At 46.2% G+C, this 19067-nt stretch overlaps 1 protein-coding gene across 1 annotated transcript in view; it reads right to left on the reverse strand.

The window, feature by feature from the left end:
• The window catches only part of TMEM132D (transmembrane protein 132D), a 547747-nt gene that overhangs the window by 282675 nt on the left and 246005 nt on the right, over positions 1 to 19067 (reverse strand). The window contains exon 3 of the mRNA XM_088019389.1: positions 14062 to 14208. Within this exon, the coding sequence (XP_087875515.1) occupies positions 14062 to 14208 (147 nt within the window). The remainder of the gene's footprint in view (positions 1 to 14061; positions 14209 to 19067) is intronic.

Here is a 19067-nt window from a genome sequence, read left to right on the forward strand (position 1 = left end):
ATCCCATCCCAGGGAATAATTTACATGACCTGCCTTCAGCTGGGTCTGTTTCACGGTCCACAAAATGGGAGTGAACTCTTTGCCTTTGGTGTTAGGAGAATAAACGGCTAAGTTTAGAGTGGTTACTGGTACAACACCAAAGAGAGGTTGGCACATATTGGTTTCTTAACCAATGTAAGGTATTGGTAGTACCTTACAAAGTACACACATTACTGTGTGTAGGTGTCTAGCGGAAAGGGGCTTCCCTGAGGTTCTAGAACACATTCAGACAACAGAGGTGAGTGAGACGGGCCTGGCCATTAGGTTTGGAGGATGCTGAGCCGGCTGCCGTGTCTGATGTTTCCACCCCGCAGGGCTGGCATCGGGCTCGGGATCGTCCTCAAGGGGGTCAAGCCATCCCATTGCCCTATGTTAAAATAGCACTGGACAATAAATAAATACTAAATGAAATTTTCCTTCCCCATGCAAAATCCAATTCACATCTTCTCATAAATCCTGCCCGAGGCTCCTGCTACAATTTCTTAGGCTCATAACCCCATCACAAGGTCACTGTGAAATTAGTTTGCAGGCAGTTTTCTCCATGGCTGGCATGGGTGAATAAAGAACAGGAGGAAATTATGATTGGCTCTTTTTGGATGATATTTATGCTTTGAAAAGAAAAATCCAACTTCTGATGCTAACGGCGGCATTAGAACTAGTTGATTTCCTTTGTTTTTATACGATTTTAACATATGTTCTAGGACCGTTATATAACAGAACAAATTGATTTTAATTTATCTTGCTAAAAGATAATCAATGCACGTTTTATCTCATAAGTATTGCAGGTATTTTCATTCTTGCAATCCAAAGAGAATTAAAATTAAGTATTGTGTCCTTGAATGGAAAGACAAAAAATGAACAATGTATGTAATCACCGAGATGATCAGAATACAATTTCCGAAGATGGTTCCTTTTCCGACAAGAGTCAACAATTTCACCAATGCCTGAACTGTTCCCCTTCATGTCAACCCTGATTTCACTCTTGAAGGAAGAACATACGTTTCTCTAGGGCAAGTCTGTCATAACAATAAAAGAATTAAAGCCCCAGGATATTTTTGTAATTAATAAAACTAATGCAAGCTTCTTGTGAAGACTGGCAAATGTCAACAGATGTAGGACTGAGGCTGTGAGACCCTTAAGAAGAGATGTAACATAGGGCACTGACCTCCTGTATAATCCGATGTAACATAGGACACTGACCTCCTGTATAATCCGATGTAACATAGGGCACTGACCTCCTGTATAATCCAGTACCCGGCACACAGTAGGGTCTCAGAAAATTTCTGGTTTGAATTCAGGACAAAATAAATATCACCCATAATCTCATTGTTACTGAATTTTGTCACATTTCACCTTCAGCCTGTTGACTATGGTATATGTCACACCAGGTTATATGTTATATCACACCAGGCAATTGCGAGAATTTTCTTGTGCCAATAAATATCAGAAAACACCATTTTATTGGCCCGGTTACATTTTGCTATGTGAATATGCTGAAGTCACTCAGTCATTCCTCTATCCTTATCTAGTTAGGAGATTCCAAATTTTTATTATTAATTAAAATGTGAAAACCATGCCTATGCATCATATTTCTGATGACTTATTTAGGATTAGTTCCTGGAATACGGGACCAAAAGGTTACGGAACATTTTAAGAAATCTTGGCACACACACAGATCTATTGCTTTTCTATATGGGAAGTTCCATGAAGGTTTTCTATTGTTTGCAATTGTATTTATGAGAAGTTGTAATATAATATACCTCTCTCAACTGCTGCATAGGGAGGTTTATATGTTAAAAAATACTTTGTTCTTTAATTATGTCTCATCCCATTTTAAAGAACCTGAACTTGTTTACCGAAGGGTCATTAATCTGGGGCCCAAGGAGATGGAATTCAGGGGTCTGTAAACCTAGATGGGGAAAATGCATTTTTATAATTTTTTTTTCAGCTGTAAAGTGAAAATTTAGCACACCCTTCCAGAAGGAACATAGGCAACAGCCAGAGCAGCAAGGATGGTGACTTTTCACCAACTGAAGTGTCAGTGACCGTCACGTCAACTAGCACTTGTAATAGATACTTCAAAATAGATTCCGCCCTTCACACTTGTTTGAAATCACAGGGGTGATGAGATGTGCTCCTAGGATTCATTTGAAGGGTTTTAGGAAGGAAGCACATCTACCGCAACACAAAAAAATATTTTTTTAAACCATGTTTCAATATAACCACCGTCCTCAGCTCTGCTATGAGTTTGATTCCATGAAATTAAAAACAGTATTCTGAGAAAAGATTCCTAGGCATGAGGGAGCTGCCAACGCAGTCCATGGCCCCCAAAATGGATGGGGACCCGTGCTTCAGTGGCAGCTGGGGAGCAATCAGAATAAAGCACAAGATAAAAACAGGTAAGACACGCCGCGCACTGCGAAGGGCTCGAGGAATGCGGGCCAGGTGGTGCCGAAGCCGGACAGGAGGAGAGCGTCAGGCCGTACCTGACATGACATTGTGGGCATTAAATAAAACATGGTGGACCACTTACTACGCTGGTGCCCAACCACCTCATGCTCCCGTAAGACTGGAGACCTGTCCACAGCCACACAGACGATGCGGCATCCAGTGCCCGGTGCAAGCAGCAAACTCTCCCCAGAACTCACTGGTACCGACAGCTTGCACGGTTTGGATGTTGTGGCTAACTCAGCACCCAAGGGATCCTCATGTCTGCTTCGGGTGAGATAAACTCCCTTCGGAATAACTTCACTCCCGTTGGAGAGCGTGTGGAGTCCAAGGAGCAAGCGGGCCATCCTGCAGGTGGGAAGGGAGGGCGAGTGCCGTAAACAGAGCGCACTCGTGCCGGGCTTCGCGAAACGTGGCCCACCTTCAACGATTTTCAGTCTGACACCCCTCCCTTTGGATGATTTCATGGAAAAGCAGCAGTCTACTCCCACAACCGCCGAGCAGCACAGGGTGGAGACATCCCACGTCTCCATATCAAGGCCAATTGCTACTAGCATTTAGCAGCCAGGCCACGCAGTCCCCAGGCACTCACACTGTTGCGGCGCTTTCTCGGGGCTCCATGCCGGTTTTCTCCGGGAGGATCTGTTGTAATGAGCACCAACACACCAAGCGAAATGTTCTCATCCACGTTCCATCTGCTTCCAGGAGGGGGGGGTCATCAAAACCACATCCAGCAAGTATCTTGGGCTCCAAAAGTTACACGGGGACAATGCTAAGCAGTGACCGACACAGACAATCCCAGTGACTAACACTGACGTCAACGGAGTGGAAAGACACTTGCTTATGTTTAGAGAGTTCCAGATGATTGCTGCACATTTCGAAACAGATCCTGACCTGATTGCATCCTATGCTGGCATCTGTCCACAACTAAAAAACCCGGTGTTTTTCCTCTCCAGAATATTTTAGAATTCTGATTGTAGCCAAGAGGCCACGACCTTGTAAGGGGAGTTGAGGTCATACATCTTATTTCTATGGTATAAAAACCACATCTACCTTTATGACAAAGATGAAGGACCGAGAGCCCCCTGTGTTTACTGATTGGAATCTTTGGTTCAATGAGATAAATCTCTTCAAAACAGCGAGATGAAAATGCTCTTGATGCTGGCTGGCTACAGCATCATTTCCTTGACCGCTGATCAAGTCAAGGTTCCACTGAGAAAAAGTTTTGAAATCTCATAAAAGAGCAAACTCATCTATAAAAAGAGGAAAATAAGAGTTAATTCAGGAAATAATAAAGTAATCTGGTGCCTGGTAACTTGGTGGATCCCAGGGAGAAGTTGAAAATGAACTACCATAAAATGAGGTCTAGAAATTGCCTACGAATGGGGGATAGAACACATCACCTCCTGTCTCTGCCCTCCTGCCCCAGCAGCACGCCACTGAGGTTCGGCCAAGCCCGCTCACACACACGGGGCGTTCTTCTCCATCCCTGTGTACTATTCCACAGCTAAGGTGTAGCTCAGTGTTTTAGCCACTCACCAGTTGAGAGACATTTGGGTTGTTTCCATTTTGGGCTGATATGGAAAATGCAGTATTATGGAGACAGAAAAGAGATCAGTGATTACTTGGAACTGAGGAGGTAGGAATTCACAGCAGATGATGAAAAGAAAAAAGACTCTGGTAATGGAAGTGGGCTCTAACACCAGATTGTGGTGATGGTCAGAGTCTTCTAAAACTCATTGAACTGCATACTTCACATGGGTGAATTTTATGATATATAATTTATAACTCCAAAGCTCCAAGAGGAAAAAAAAAGCACTAAGTAAGAATATAAAGTTTCGTGACCTTCCTGCTATCTTCTCCAACAAGGCCTAAAAAGAGAAGGTACGCCGGGCTAACTGGCGACGAAATTAATCACAAGAGTTAAAGGCTAACAAGTCACCAGGGAAACTTCTTGAACTAATTGGCACACAGCACGGAAGCAGAGAGAATATCCAAAACGTCTACATTTAAAAATAAAAGAAGCCATCCTGTCCAAGAGAACAATAATCAGAATGAAATTTTTAGAACCCGAGAAACAAGATGATATTTTTCACAGTTGGACTATAAATAAAGCTACTCTGGATGGATCCTATAATTCTCCTTTTGTTTCTTTTTTTAACATTCCATGAAATACTATTATCTTTCTAAGCTGCTCCCCAGACCTTCAAGAAACAGATAATCCACACACATGAGGCTGAGCACACCAGGGAAATGTGGAGATTTCAGGATGTTTGCAGGTGCTCACAGCCAAGATCAGTCACATAGCATGAAGGCCGAGATCAGAGCAGCCCGGATAGCTAGGTGATCAGAAGGCTGGCTGTCCCTAAGAACTTCTCCCGCACCCTCAAAACATCTCAGGTACTATGCACTTGTTGTACAATGAACACCTATGAAAACAAGTATGACTACAGATACTCATGACTCTTAGCAAATTTTAAAAAAAATCGTATTTTGCATCATGCATGTATCCACAGACATATTTTTCCCCATAGGACTTTTACTAATAATGTTTTCCCTCTTCGGAGACCAGGACTCTAAGGGCTGTGCACGCGCACACACCCACGCACACCCACGCGCACACACATTCCCTCCCCACGCAGTCTCCAGCTCAGAAATGAATTAGAAGACGAAGAGCAGGCCACGGGTTTCTAGACGGGCTGTTCTGTCCCATCAGATATGCCTACTATTAGATGCTTCTGGTGATTCCAATGAATGGAGAATTTATCCTTCCTTGACGCAGTGGGTACAGGGCTGGCCGGCGTTGTGGAATCACACACCACCGGCAGCCCAGCGTCGGCCAGGGTGCACAGCACCGGGGTGTGTGGATGAGGCACTCTGATGACAGCGAGTGGCATGATATACTCCTCATTGCTATTAGGTTATAACTCAGGCCTGAACTGTTAGCTTTGTAGCTAGGGCACCAGGCGCCGGAGTCCTGCCTGCCCTGGGGCTCCCACCGAGAGCAGAGGCAGCTTCTGCAAGTCAAGACGAGTGGCACTAACTCACTGCTGTCACCCTCTGAAAGTGGGTGCTAAATAATTTAGTTCTAAATTTGGTACTCTACTTGGAAATGGGGGATATTAAGTATTAAATATATGGATGTAATAAAAGTAAAGCAACACATGGGTAAATTAAGGCAAAGCTCACGCTCCCCCGTGTTTCCGCGTAATGGGATTGGGTAGGTGTTGGGAAATGGTAAATGAGTCTGCCTGAGGTGTAATTTCACAGAGAATTGGGCTCATAATTTCCCCTTAACCGTAATGCCATGTGCTGTAATTATCATGCCACCATCCTTAGTCTGTATGTTTCTCAGGGAAGCAGCATAAGGAATCTTCCATTTCCTGGGACAGAACACGGCACAGTCTTGGGAAGATCCCAGAGCCATCTCCTCGATGCTGCCCGCACAGCATCCCGCACACCATCCTCTGAGTCGTGCGTACGAGGCCGGACTTTCAAGGAGCAGCATCATCCCACCTCCATCTGTATTAACTCTGTTTCCCTCAAAAACAACACAATTCTGCGTGTCTCTCTTGTAATCACTTGAGAGGTAACATCAGACATGGTATCCAAACATCCTACTGCCCACAATGCTGGATGTTCAGGTCAGTTTGAGGTTGCCACACATTAATAACTAGATCTAGGGGTGCCTGGTGGCTCAATCGGTTGAGTGTCTGACTCTTGGTTTCATCTCAGGTCATGATCTCAGGGTCCAGGGATCGAGCCCCGCATCGGGCTCCATGCTCAGGGCGGAGTTTGCTTCTCCCCCTGCCCCTCCCCCTACTCTCTCTCTCTCTCTCTCTCCCAAATAAATAAAATCTTAAAATATATATACAATTATATCTAAGCCACTCCTCACAATGGCAGAATAAGATTCCACCATGTGAATGTACTGTTTTAAAAAAGTCCATTCACCTCTTGATGAATATTTAGTTTGTTTCTGGCCGTCAGTGATTTTTAAAAATACAGTAACAAATGCCACTGTACACATCTCTCCACATCCATTGTCAAGCCTTAATCTGGACTAGATGTACCTAGAAATGCAATTTTAGGGTCATACAGATGCACGTCTTAAATGTTATTAGCCAGATACTGACAGATATCTCTCCAAAGTGGATGAAGCATTTTATAATTCCTCTGGCACAGCACTATAAGCATCCCTTGTTCTTCCTCATTCTCAGAAAAACATTTTATTATGTGCATCTTTTCCCCCCCTGCAATATGATTAGAAGAAATGCTATCTGGTAGTATTGGAAACAATACCTCGGTCTGTTGTAACCCTAATGCAGAAGGTATTAGAACATACTTGAATGGAAATGCTTCTGACAGGTTCTAAATTCAGACCCAATACTTGATAAAACCTCCACATGCGACTAATGTAATTCATCTCATATTCTATGAAAGTTTTCATTCTGAGTATGGAAATAAAATATAATTCTCCACGATCCAGGAGGACTTGGGTACGCAGGCTCCCTATATTATACGCCATTTTAACAATCTGAAACAATTAATAGATGGTTTTCTTAGCGTGGTGCCCTTGATTATTTCAGTGTGTTCACACGCAGGATTATATGAGATTCGCACAAGAGTTCGGCAAAGGCCAACCTCGCGTTGATACCGTTGCTGATATCACAGAAGAGGATGCTTTACCTCCTGTTACTTCTCTGGTGACGTGCAGTCGTCAGCACAAAAATGAGACAGATCAGATTCCCTTGACTCTGATGCCCCTGTTCCTTCTACCCCCGCGGAAAGGAATTCTCATTCAAACACTAAAAGGTACGCATATCGTAATCCTAAATCAATGATAAGGATGCTGCAAGCATTTAACGCATCAAACAAATCACACTTAACACAGGAAAGATGTACAATTTTGACAATTTTATACCATCATCTCAGGCTTTGTTGTTGTTACCTTCGGGTTCTAGACGTCAGAAGAGTTGAACTGCCTCGCTGAAGACAGACCCCCGGAAAATATATCTAATCAAAGTATTACATTAATTTAAAAAAAATCTCAAGATCTTTATTTTCCATCACTGGGTCTGTCATCTTGCTACAGCCCACAGCAGCAAAGAGCAATCATTACACTTCGCTTTCTAAAGCGAAACGGAACAGTTTTCAATCTATAAGATCTCTATCACAAGTAATTACTGCCTGAAACAAAGGGGCCAGATCTTTCTGGCTTTGAATCTGGGCAACCCCGCAGATGGACACAGCAACCCCAAATAGTCCATATTCCATTCTGTAACAACAAAGACAAGCATCCAGGGCTCTGTTAAACAACAATTGTCACAGTGCAGGACAGCTTAATTTTTCTGTTTTCCCTATCTCTTCTTTTCCTAATTCAAAACAATCCACCTTCACTATGGGAATTTTCAGAAACACACACCGAGCAAATGACAAGGAATGCATGCGTCACACGTGACGTCACCACCTGGGGATGAGCGCGGTCTACATTCTGTTGGGTCCTGTCTCAATTTTTCCCGCCCTCTATTTATTTAGAAACAAATTGGCATTCTCTTGTAAGCAATTTTGTAATCTACTTTTATAGCACATTTATTAAGATATAATTCATATGGTGTCAAAGTCCTCGCTTTAAAGTGTACAGGTGAGTGGCTTGCAGTCCCCCTACTGACCTGCAGGGTATGTTTATTACTTCTGAAAGAAACCCACGTGCACCAGCAGTCAGGCTCAGGCCCTGGTCCCCAGCAACCGCGGAGCTGCCCAGACGTAGGTCTAAGAAGTGGCCCGCTCGGGACACATCATCTAAACGGTTTGTATCGCGTGGTGTGACATGCTCAGAGCTGGTCCATGTTGTAGATGGGTCAACACTTCCCTTTGTGTAAATGCAAGCAGGGTCCCCTCGGGTGGGCACACCACACTGGTTTATCTGCTCACTTTCCAGCTATGATGGGTGCTGCTGGTGTGAAGGTTTGTGCAACAATTTTTGTGCAAACTCTTGCTTTCAGTTCCCCTGGGTGCAGAGCTAGGAGTGCTGGACTCTTTGGTAACTAGGTTAGCTTCGCCTGAGTGTATAACTAGCAGTGCTGGACCTTGTAACTATGTTAGCTCTGCCTGGGTGTATAACTAGTACTGTCGGACCCTGTGGTAACTAAGTTAGTTCCACTTGGGTGTAAAACTACTACTGCTGGACCCTGTGATAACTAGGTTAGTTCGCCTGGGTGTAAAACTAGTACTGCTGGACCCCGTGGTAACTAGGTTAGTTCCGCCTGGGTGTATAACTAGTACTGCTGGACCCCGTGGTAAGTAGGTTAGTTCCGCCTGTGTGTATAACTAGTACTGCTGGACCCCGTGGTAAGTAGGTTAGTTCCGCCTGTGTGTATAACTAGTACTGCTGGACCCCGTGGTAAGTAGGTTAGTTCCGCCTGTGTGTATAACTAGTACTGCTGGACCCCGTGGTAAGTAGGTTAGTTCCGCCTGTGTGTATAACTAGTACTGCTGGACCCCGTGGTAAGTAGGTTAATTCCGCCTGGGTGTATAACCAGTACTGCTTGACCCTGTGGTAACTAGGTTAGCTCCCATGTTCCTGGGGTCATTCTTCTTTGTTTACACTCGTTTGGCTGGTTTCAGGGGTCTCTCCTTCTTTCCACTTCTCACGCTCTCTTCTGAAGTTTCTTTCTCCTGAAGGTTTTGCCCAGCTACGTGGATTCGAGTTTCTGCAGCCCCGAACCCAACGGCCACAGTGTTCCAACTTCTCTCTGTCTTCCTGATCTCGTGGCTTCTCCTCCTCGAGGCTCGATCCATCTTTTCTGACCTGAGTCTGAGAACATTGATCAGTGTTTAAAAGCATCTCTGTTTCATGCAAGGCAGTTCTGTCTCTGTCTCGGGTTTTTGAGGGTTTTCCCCGAGTTCATTCTCACCCATCCCTGGGGGTGCCCCCCATGCAGGGACTCTGCCGCTTCCAGAGGGGAAGCCTTGCCGGCTCTTCATGTTCACACGCACCTGTGCACAGAAAACAGCGTGCCGTCTGCATCAGGACCGCTCCTGGCTTTTCATGCCTGGGTCTCCACTCACAGTCCAGCTTTCTCTCTCTCTCTCATGCACAATTGGGACTGGCCCCCTTGGCAATCTCGTTCAGCTCAGTACCATCTACACCTGAATAAACTCTGCCTTAACTTTCTAACCGGTGCATAACGTTTCTGGTGCATTGCTAAGGTGGGTCTACCCACCCTATATTCCCTTTATATTTCTCTGGGAACCTCCACAGGAGCCTGGCAGAGTGAAAGAGATCGCCAGGTACCATGTGCTTTTCATCTTCCTATTGGAAATCCCACAACATCTGCCCTTTAAAAATTACCGAGAAAGAGGATTTGGGCTGCTGGATCCACTTGGTCTGTTCTGTCTTAGGAATGGAAAAATGACGCTGCGCTGAACACACCACTGTCTGTCATCAATGATGTTTCCTACTTTTCTCTGATGTCTGGTGCAGCCACTTGGCTGAGTCTTGGCCGAGGAGATGCAAGAGGAAATTGGCAGTTGTTGGCATCGGTTCCAGTTGCTGAAAGGGAGCCGACCCAGCTGAGAAGACCCTTTTCCACAGGGCAGATGTGATGACCAGCACCCTTGCAGTCATTTTAGTCTGTGAGGATGCAAGCCCTGCACCAGCGTGTCATGCAAGAAAGACAGGTGCCTTGGACCCTGAAGGACTGGGGAGTTGATATACCAGCCCTGGCCCACCTACACTAGGCTTTTTCTTTTTGAGAGAGAAATAAACTTCTGTCTTGCTTAAGTCACTCTTATTTGCATTAAAAATTAAGTAATCAAATAATCCTAACAAACAGAGTTTGAGATATACTTATCAATGCCAGAATAACCTCACTTTGAATGTACATTCATGACTTTAGTCATTTCTGCCTCTATTTGAAATATCCACTATTTCTACAGCAGTTCATGTTCTTAAAATATGTATGTTTTAAAGTGGGACACATTACCTACGGTAAACATAACATCAGTGTCATATATAACAAGTAGATGATAATTATGAAAAAAATCAAATTCTAGCTGTGTACTCTTGCCTATGATCTGCTGGCAAAGGAGAGACTGTAAGGCCAAGGTTGAGCATTTCCATCAGAAGTCTTCCTAGAGAACCGAAAGCCATGGAAGCAAATGTCATTCAAGTTTATTCAAACCCGTATCTATGTTACCACCTAAAATCATTTACACAGCAATAGTGGCAAACTTTGGAAAACATTCCTCTAAGCAGAGAAGAGCAAGCATATTAAAAATATATGGCTTCTGTTACACACTGGTCTCAGTTTACCTTGTGCTGTAGTGAGTGAGATTCTAAAAATGCAATATGGAATCTGATGAGCAGAGCATTAGTTATTCTAGTCTGTCCCATACTATTTCCTGGCAAGGCTTAGTCAAGAGCCCCCCTAGCTGTGTTAACATTGATATGTTAATACTATGATGATAAGGTTTTCAGCAACCAAACTTCTCCAGAAAGGGAAGGCTGTATTTCAACTCAGATGAGAGATCTTCTCTCCTTCCAGTTGAATTCATCACTACCACAAGTGTCTTCTTAATCCATAAAATTACACCTGTCACAGCGACTTAACTTCATTAACGCAACTTCATGATCCATGGTGAATTATTAGCAATACAAAATCCATGACTCTCACTCAGGCTAATTAAGATTGCCTCTTTGCATTCTGATAATCTGATTCTGACTTTTACGAACAACTAAAAAACATTCAAAGAGAGTGGGGAGAACTTATAAAGCAAGACAACTTCTGAAGCAAAACCTTCTAATGTTAAACTACTCCATAATACATTTTCCAATTATCCTTCAAATAAAGAGAAATGGTTCTCCTCCCAGGCCACTCACTACCCCAAATACTGGAGCATGGTACTTCTTCACTGAATACTGTGCAGACAGAAGTAAAATGAAAATCTGAAGTGAGGAGAAAAATTGAATATATTAATGAATATATCATATTCAAAAATGTCAATTTGGCTGTATATATTTTATTAAATGGTAATACATGCACAGAGCAAAAAATTCACAGTCCAAATGGTTCACAGGATAATGTAACTTACACTCAGCCTTCTCCCCCAACTTCTTGGCACCCCATCCAGGAGAAAGCACAATTGCCAGATCCTCTGCTCAAAAAGTACCCTTCCCTGGGTTTTCCCCCAAACTGGCCTTCAACATACACCCTGTTATACACCTTACTTTTTTAAACAGGTGTACTGGTGAGGATTCAGGGTGTGTGATTCGCATCCCACCACATGTAGTAACAGAGACGAAGTGGAATTCTAGAACTGCAGGAAACAAACATTTACGGAGATCCCCATGTGCACCAGACGCTGCTGTAGGGGCTGGAACCAGAGCTGCAAACAGGAGAGTCACGTTCCCAAACCGAGAGGGCCCACACGTGCAGGCTTCCTCATTAGGCAGATCCTTCCTAGCTGTGGCGAAAGAACTGGATTCTAAAAACATAACCCTCCACCCACATTGACACGTGTGAGTATGGATAAATCACATGACAGTGAGTGCACGTGCTTAAACACCTATATCTTCCGTGTATTGTGTACGTGTTCTATAGAGTCCTGCTACATAGATACATGTATCTCATTACGGATACAGACACGTGGTGCATATAGACATATGTAATATACTGTATATCATATACCACGTATTACTTACACAGACACACGGAAGTATGTATGTCTACGTGTGCATGTGTGCCTTTTTTCACATCATCCGGACCCACAGTAGGAAACAGAACGGACGTCAGAATCTACAAAGGGATAAGGCATGTTCTCCACAGGCGACGACATTATGATATCAGGATTTTGAAGGAATAACTTGGTATTCCCTTTGGGGCACTTGCTTCTGAAAGAAGACACTGACAGAAATTTAAAAAAAGTGGCAAGCCCCATACGTTGGTACGTTTCCATGTGTTCTGCAGACGCTGAGTTTCTGTCCCACTTAAAGGCGTGTTCAAGGCCTTTGCTTGACCCAGGAACAGCAGCTTACACCTTAGTGGGGATGAGGCACCTTCAGAAAGTTTCCTTACTTCTCCTCCAGGCCCCAGGACAAACTGAACTAATTCTTAGCCAGAAATTCAAAAGCAAAAAAAAAAGGTTTAAAATGGTCCGAATCTCTTCACATTTCATAGAAAATACTACAACCACTGCTATTAATAATAACCCACAGAGAAAACGCGAGAAAGCGAGCAGAAAACAAAACAGACTGGTTGAGATCCTTCCTGCCCAATTCCTCTCCTCTTCTGCTAAAGAATACCTGCCTGCCTACCTAACTGCCTAACTACCTATCCTGTATCTATCCATACATCCATCCATCCTTCCTTCCTCATTTTTGCTAACTTCACAACACAAAAGAAATCTTTACTAAGGTTTTTTACCTCTACTTACCAAATCACAGGACTGGCACAGGCATATTTGGACGTGTGGATATGTGTAAGTTCGTTATGTGTATCAGTGTGCCGTTCTGTTACTACATAGACAGTTAGGGCAGAACTCTAGATCCGAATTTCTTCCTTTTCCTCTCATTTGCTCTACAAGCAAATCTTCAAGAAAGACTCTTAGAACACTGGTCATAAAAGGAAGAACCCAAGCGAGAGCTTGAGAGTTGACGACCTGAATCCTGGAGCACCAGTGTAATAAGCAAAGGAACACAGAAGGGATCCCAAGTCAAACTGTCCCCAAACTGGCATCAAATGCTCCCTGATAATGAACCAAAAAAATGTATCATAGCCATCAGTTGAGATTCATGTTCTCGATATTAGAATAAGTAAATGGAAAACACACGTTTTTTTCCCAACACTGAGCTATGAAGTTTAATAATCTGACACCAGAAATAACATGTTACATACCTGGGATTCATATGCTTGTTATTTTTTCAGTTTTCCATAATATACAGAGCAAAAACAAACCAGCCTGAAAGTAGTAAAAATATGTGACCAGACTAAGAATTCTCCAGAGCCACAAATGAGGTTTCAGAAAAACAGGAATAAATCAGGAACCACTGAGTTTCCAAGTCTCTCTGCCCAGCTGTGAGTTAAGGGTTTCTAATTTGGTGGGTATCAGACACAGATTCAAGTTTTAATTTGTCTCTAGAGTGATTCACAATGGCCCATCATTCCACAGCAGACAGCCTGCCGTGCATCAGAAAGTGCGTGTGCACAATCACATACGTCTACGTGGCAAATGGGGACTGCACCCCACGTGTGCCCAGATACACACAGCGCTGTTGTAACACTTGAGGGACAGGTCATCATATCAGAGATGTCCAGACCCACAGGGAGGAGGCCATGATGCACTGCAGGACCATCTGCAGATAAATCCCACCTGCACGCAGGGTCCTTGCAGGTGCCCCGCGGCTATGCTCAACTGTGGAGGAGGTCGGAGCCATCCATCTTCCTGGGAAGCACGAGTTATACAGAAAACAGGCACCACATGCAAATCACAGTGAGAACGGGATGTCAGCACATGCGGGAAGGAGCTCCCCGTCACAGCGAGTCTGGAGATGCCGGACGCCATGGGACTCACCTGGTTTCCGAGCCAGCGGATTTCTTCTGACAAACGATGACAGCAGGTGCGTACTTGCCACTGTGGTCCTTGCCCTCCGTGACCTCCCAAATGGAAGGGCTGCTGGCTCTCACCCCCACGACGCTCACGCCCTTCTGCACCTTGGCCCTGTAAGGAGACAGCGAGTGCACAGCTCAGACCGCGCTGGGGAGCGCGAGGTCCCGCGGGTTCTGGGAGCACGGGGAACACACCTGCACACGGCTGCCCGGCAGGTGTCAGCTCACGCTAAACAGGATTTAATCACATATTTGCCAGCACCTCAAAATCCCTCTGTCCTAACTGTCCCCAATCATTCCCACCTTTAGCAGAGGGGCTAGAAACGGTGCACGGGCAGTCTGTGGGCGTTAAGAAATACAGCTGCGCTCATGGGTGGCTTCGGTTTTTGGGTTTTTTTTTAAACAATGACTTTCTTGAAAACCCCCAGACTATGATAACTAAACAGGAGAAGGAAATGAATTAAAACCGCACGAATGAAGTTAGTATTGACACCGCGCTCACCTCTGCAGAGGGACCCTCCCCTCTGCACCAGGCACTGAGGGAAGCCTCACCTGGACTACCTGCTTCCCTCAGGTGTGCTCAGGGCCTAACAAGGGGCCCCGGGAGCACAGGAGCTGGGGTTTGAACACAGGGGTCCGGCTCCGCCCGCGCCCCTCCCGCTCGCGCCCCGCCCGCCCCCGCCCGCGCCCCGCCCGCTCGCGCCCCGCCCGCCCCCGCCCGCGCCCCGCCCGCCCGCGCCCCTCCCGCTCGCGCCCCGCCCGCCCCCCGCCCGCTCGCGCCCCGCCCGCTCGCGCCCCGCCCGCCCCCCGCCCGCTCGCGCCCCCCCCCGCTCGCGACCCGCCCGCCCCCCGCCCGCTCGCGCCCCCCCCCCGCTCGCGCCCCGCCCGCCCCCGCCCCTCCCACCACACAGCCCCACCCTCTCCCCTGCCCTGAGCATCTGGGTCCTGGCGGCTGCTGAGCCACTGTGCCCCACACACCAGGTGCGCTTCCCGGGCGTTACAGCTGCAACGCTTTGAAGTATCACACAGGTCCTGCGGGGTCAGAGCTTCCACGGAGCGGTGACCCTGGTGTCACCTGGCCCCGAACCACCTCGCAGCCCAAACCGTGCCCGGTGCTTCCCTTGGCCTGACACACACCCATCTGGCACGGAGGCCGCTTACCCCGATCCCACTCACATTCCCTGCTACCCATCACTGGTCAGCGCCTGTCTGGAGATCGAACACCCACTCGGACTTTACACAGACAGATTTGCCGAGGCGCGTGTGCTGTCCGGCACACACACGCCCATTCATTCACTCCTTCCTCATCGTCCAAGGCAGGGGGACCGTGATATGCCCGGAGGCTCCTTGCCAAGATACGAGGGGCCTCGTTCCTTCCCGAGAAGCTGGTGAGTGAGGAAGGGTCTATCACAGCAGAGCCCTGATTTGCTCTCAGAAGTTTCAAGTGACAAACATACAGAACGGCAAGTGTACAATACAAAATGCAATGCATCGCACACCGTCTGATGTGCAAACTGGCCTCATGTTTGAGAGTCATGTTCCTGACGGGTTTTCTCCTCCTCGTCCCTTGGGAAGCACACAAGGAACCTTCCAGCAAGAGCCGTGGGGGCGAGCAGGCGACTGGGGAGAAGACCGTCGGGTGGGGGGGCCCTCCAGAGGTCCATCTGCTATGCACACATGGACACGGAGCCCCGGCCACAGACGCCGACCCTCCGCCTCTGAACCATCCTGCACACTCAGAGACGAGGAGGGCAGAGAGGGACATGCCCGCCCCTAACCCCAAAAACATGACCTCCCCCAGAAACAACTTCAAAGTACATTGTGTAGAAGACCCAGAAGCAGGTCTGGGGTTGGTATTCCAGAAAGCCCCACTGGCAAGGAGGCTCCTGGCTGGCATCCAAGCTCTGGGCTTATGGGGGGAGGTCCCCACCGTTCCCTGAGAAGAGGGGCTCACCATACGCAAACAGTTTGTACAAACAATGGGGCTTATGCCCGACACCCACTGGAGTCTGGAATCACGGTGCATGCCGGGCAGAGGGGCCTGGTGACCAGCCCCCAGTGAAAACCCTGGGCTTCTAGGCTCAGCTGAGCTTCCCGGGTGGGCGAGACTCACACGTGAGGCCACAAGTCACCGCTGAGGAACCAGTGGCGTCCCGCATGACTCCCCCAGGAGGAGGTTCTGGAAGCCTGTTCCTATTTCCCCCAGTCTTCGCCCCATGCGTCTTTTCCCTTTGTTGAATTTGCTTTGTGTCCTTTGCTGTAACAAATCACCCCTATGATTAGGACCCCATGCCACGTCCTGAGTCCTCCTAGCAAGTCAGCAAACTGGAGAGTGGCCCGGGGAACCCCGACACAGAACCTGATTTGACTGTTCCACAAAGAGAAGGGGAATCACCGTGGGGCCCTCACGATGCTAAAGCTGGAAGTTTTAGGAGGTGAGCTTCAATGGATAACATTCTTTCTGCAGGAAAAAAAAATTACATGTTTTGTGTTTTAAATAATCATCGTACAGGCCAACACTTTGAAAGCAGCTATTTATAAATTAGGAATTGAATGCACAGGCCAGAAAGCCGTCTCATTTTCGGGATACTCTGGTGAAACATAAAGGTGAATAAACTATGATTTCTGCCTTGCAGCAACTCAATTAAATAGCAGGCAACCAGGATGTGGTGGCCGAAAAAAAGTTCAATTCACTGAGGACAGATGCTATTATATCGAGATGAATTCTAAGGGCTGTCCTAATTATGGTATGCTGGAATTTTATTGCATCAAATTTGCTTTAAATAAATAGGTCATCATTCTGGATTTGGTGATCTTTTCATTCTATAGGAGATATCAGCACATAAGACTTTTCTGATACAGAATGAGCTCGTATTTTTCTTAAATTGTATTCACAAGTAGGTCATGTGGAGCTCAGATGATGCTTCTTCTGTGAATCGTTTTCAAGTTCTCAGGAAAGGACGTGGTTGCTTATGTAACCTATGAAGTACCCAGTATTTGTTCCTAGTGATCCTACTGCTGTAGGACGCTGTAATTAATAACATTATTTTGAAGGGGACGTTCTTTCTGAAACAGTGCAGGACACTAGGAGGTTGCTTTACATTGGCACAGTACGTTTTCATAAGAGAAGACACAGTCCTAGGGCATGTTGCAGATGTCCTGAATGGAAGGACGGCTCCTTGCTCAAGAGGTATCCCTGAACGGCTTCTATCAAGTGCGAACACACACAGGAAACCGGGTGGTTATTCCTCGAACGCATTATCTACGGTGTATACTGAACAAGGTTTGTCATCGGGCTAGTCATTTTTACACACTAACCTTGCCCTAAGTCGCGGTGTTCGGGAACCATTAAGATAATTCGTAGGACGTGTGCAGTTTGGCCTCACTGGGTTTGAACCTAGTGCTAATTCCTGCCTTCGTTTATAACAACTGAGTTACGTACATTCATTAAAGGAGGTTTTATAACCTACTTGTGGTTCCATCCATACAGGTTACCCTGACAGCTTCATTACACAGGGATAAACACAGCGCTTCATTTCCAAAGACACTCTGTTGCATACTTATACTTGAAAATATACCTACCGTAGTGACAGGGAAAACAGCCATCATTTCTCCCCTGGTGGGCACATGCATGGGGGTGGGTACAAGTAAAACCTGCTTGGGTTAAGGGCATCTTGTGTTTTTAAAACATAGCAGAGCTATGGTATACGCACACAAAACTGTACACACACTCACACCTATACATACCCACATATACACAGTTGACCCTTGAATAACATGGGTCTGAACTGCACACATCCACTTATGCAGGGGGTTTTCTCAATAAATACAGCAAGGACCATAAATGTATCTCCTCTTCTTTATGGTTTTCTTAGTAACATTTTACTTTCTCTAGCTTCCCTTTTGCAACGATACAATATATAATACATGGAACATATGAAGTACGCGCTGATCAACAGTGTATGTTATTGGTAAGGCTCCCCATCAACAGTGGGCTGCTATAGGAGTTACGTTCTGGGGAGTCGGAGTTAGACTCAAATTTTGGACTGTGCAGCGAGTTGACACCCCTAACTCCCGTGTTGTGCAAGGGTCAACTATATACCCATATACACATATGTACACACACATACACATACAAACACGTGTGTATATATGTGTTCCAAGCACAGCATCCAATAACATTACCGAACCAGCTAGGAACCCGGGTGCTGACCGCCATTCACACTTGATTTTGCTACTCCCACACCCGGTGTCTCCTATTTGGGGTGACAGAAGGACACAGCATGCTTACAAGAGTTGTCGATTTGGTGACCAGAACCCTTCCCCATTAAAGGATAGAAACCTATGTTTCCCCACTGGTTCAAAGCCCAACGAAAACCCCTCTGGGTCAAAGCAAAGCTTTTTACCAAAAATTTTCCTCGTGCCATTTGCTCCTTTTCTCTCATTCACCGTGGAAAGAATAAAGCGGGCTCTGTATCCTCACACACAGTAGGCTTCCTGCCACAGCTCACAATCACGCACTGCGTCTAATTGCTGCTTGACCGGGAACCGTTTACAACAACGTCCCATCCCACCGAGTCCGCGTGCCCCACGACCCAGAACAGTTCATTTATTGTCAGAGCTAAGCCGCTTTGACCCTCTCCCCACGTCCTGGCCCTGCCCCAGCCAACAACATTCATGTGATTCTTGACAATGCTATCAGCCATTCTCTGTGGCTCCGTGACACTGGGCCCCTCCTTCTATCCCTGGAAGGTCCTTGGCTTAGTCTCTGCCGTGGCTTCGGGACGACCCCGGTATACGCAGCAGCGCTACAGAAAAGCTGATCCTACATAAAATCTAAATCCTGTAAAACAGCAGGTTCCAATTCTTGCTTATTATCATGCACTCACACCAGTAAATTATTTGTTGGCATTCTCCCTTAATATGGGCATATTTATTTATCAATTTTGTGCTTGGACTACTGCAATGTAA

Source organism: Eumetopias jubatus, unplaced genomic scaffold, assembly GCF_037043125.1.
Source record: "Eumetopias jubatus isolate StellerSeaLion01/CBP00866 unplaced genomic scaffold, mEumJub1_p1.0 scaffold_16, whole genome shotgun sequence".
In the NCBI taxonomy this organism is placed as follows: domain Eukaryota; kingdom Metazoa; phylum Chordata; class Mammalia; order Carnivora; family Otariidae; genus Eumetopias; species Eumetopias jubatus.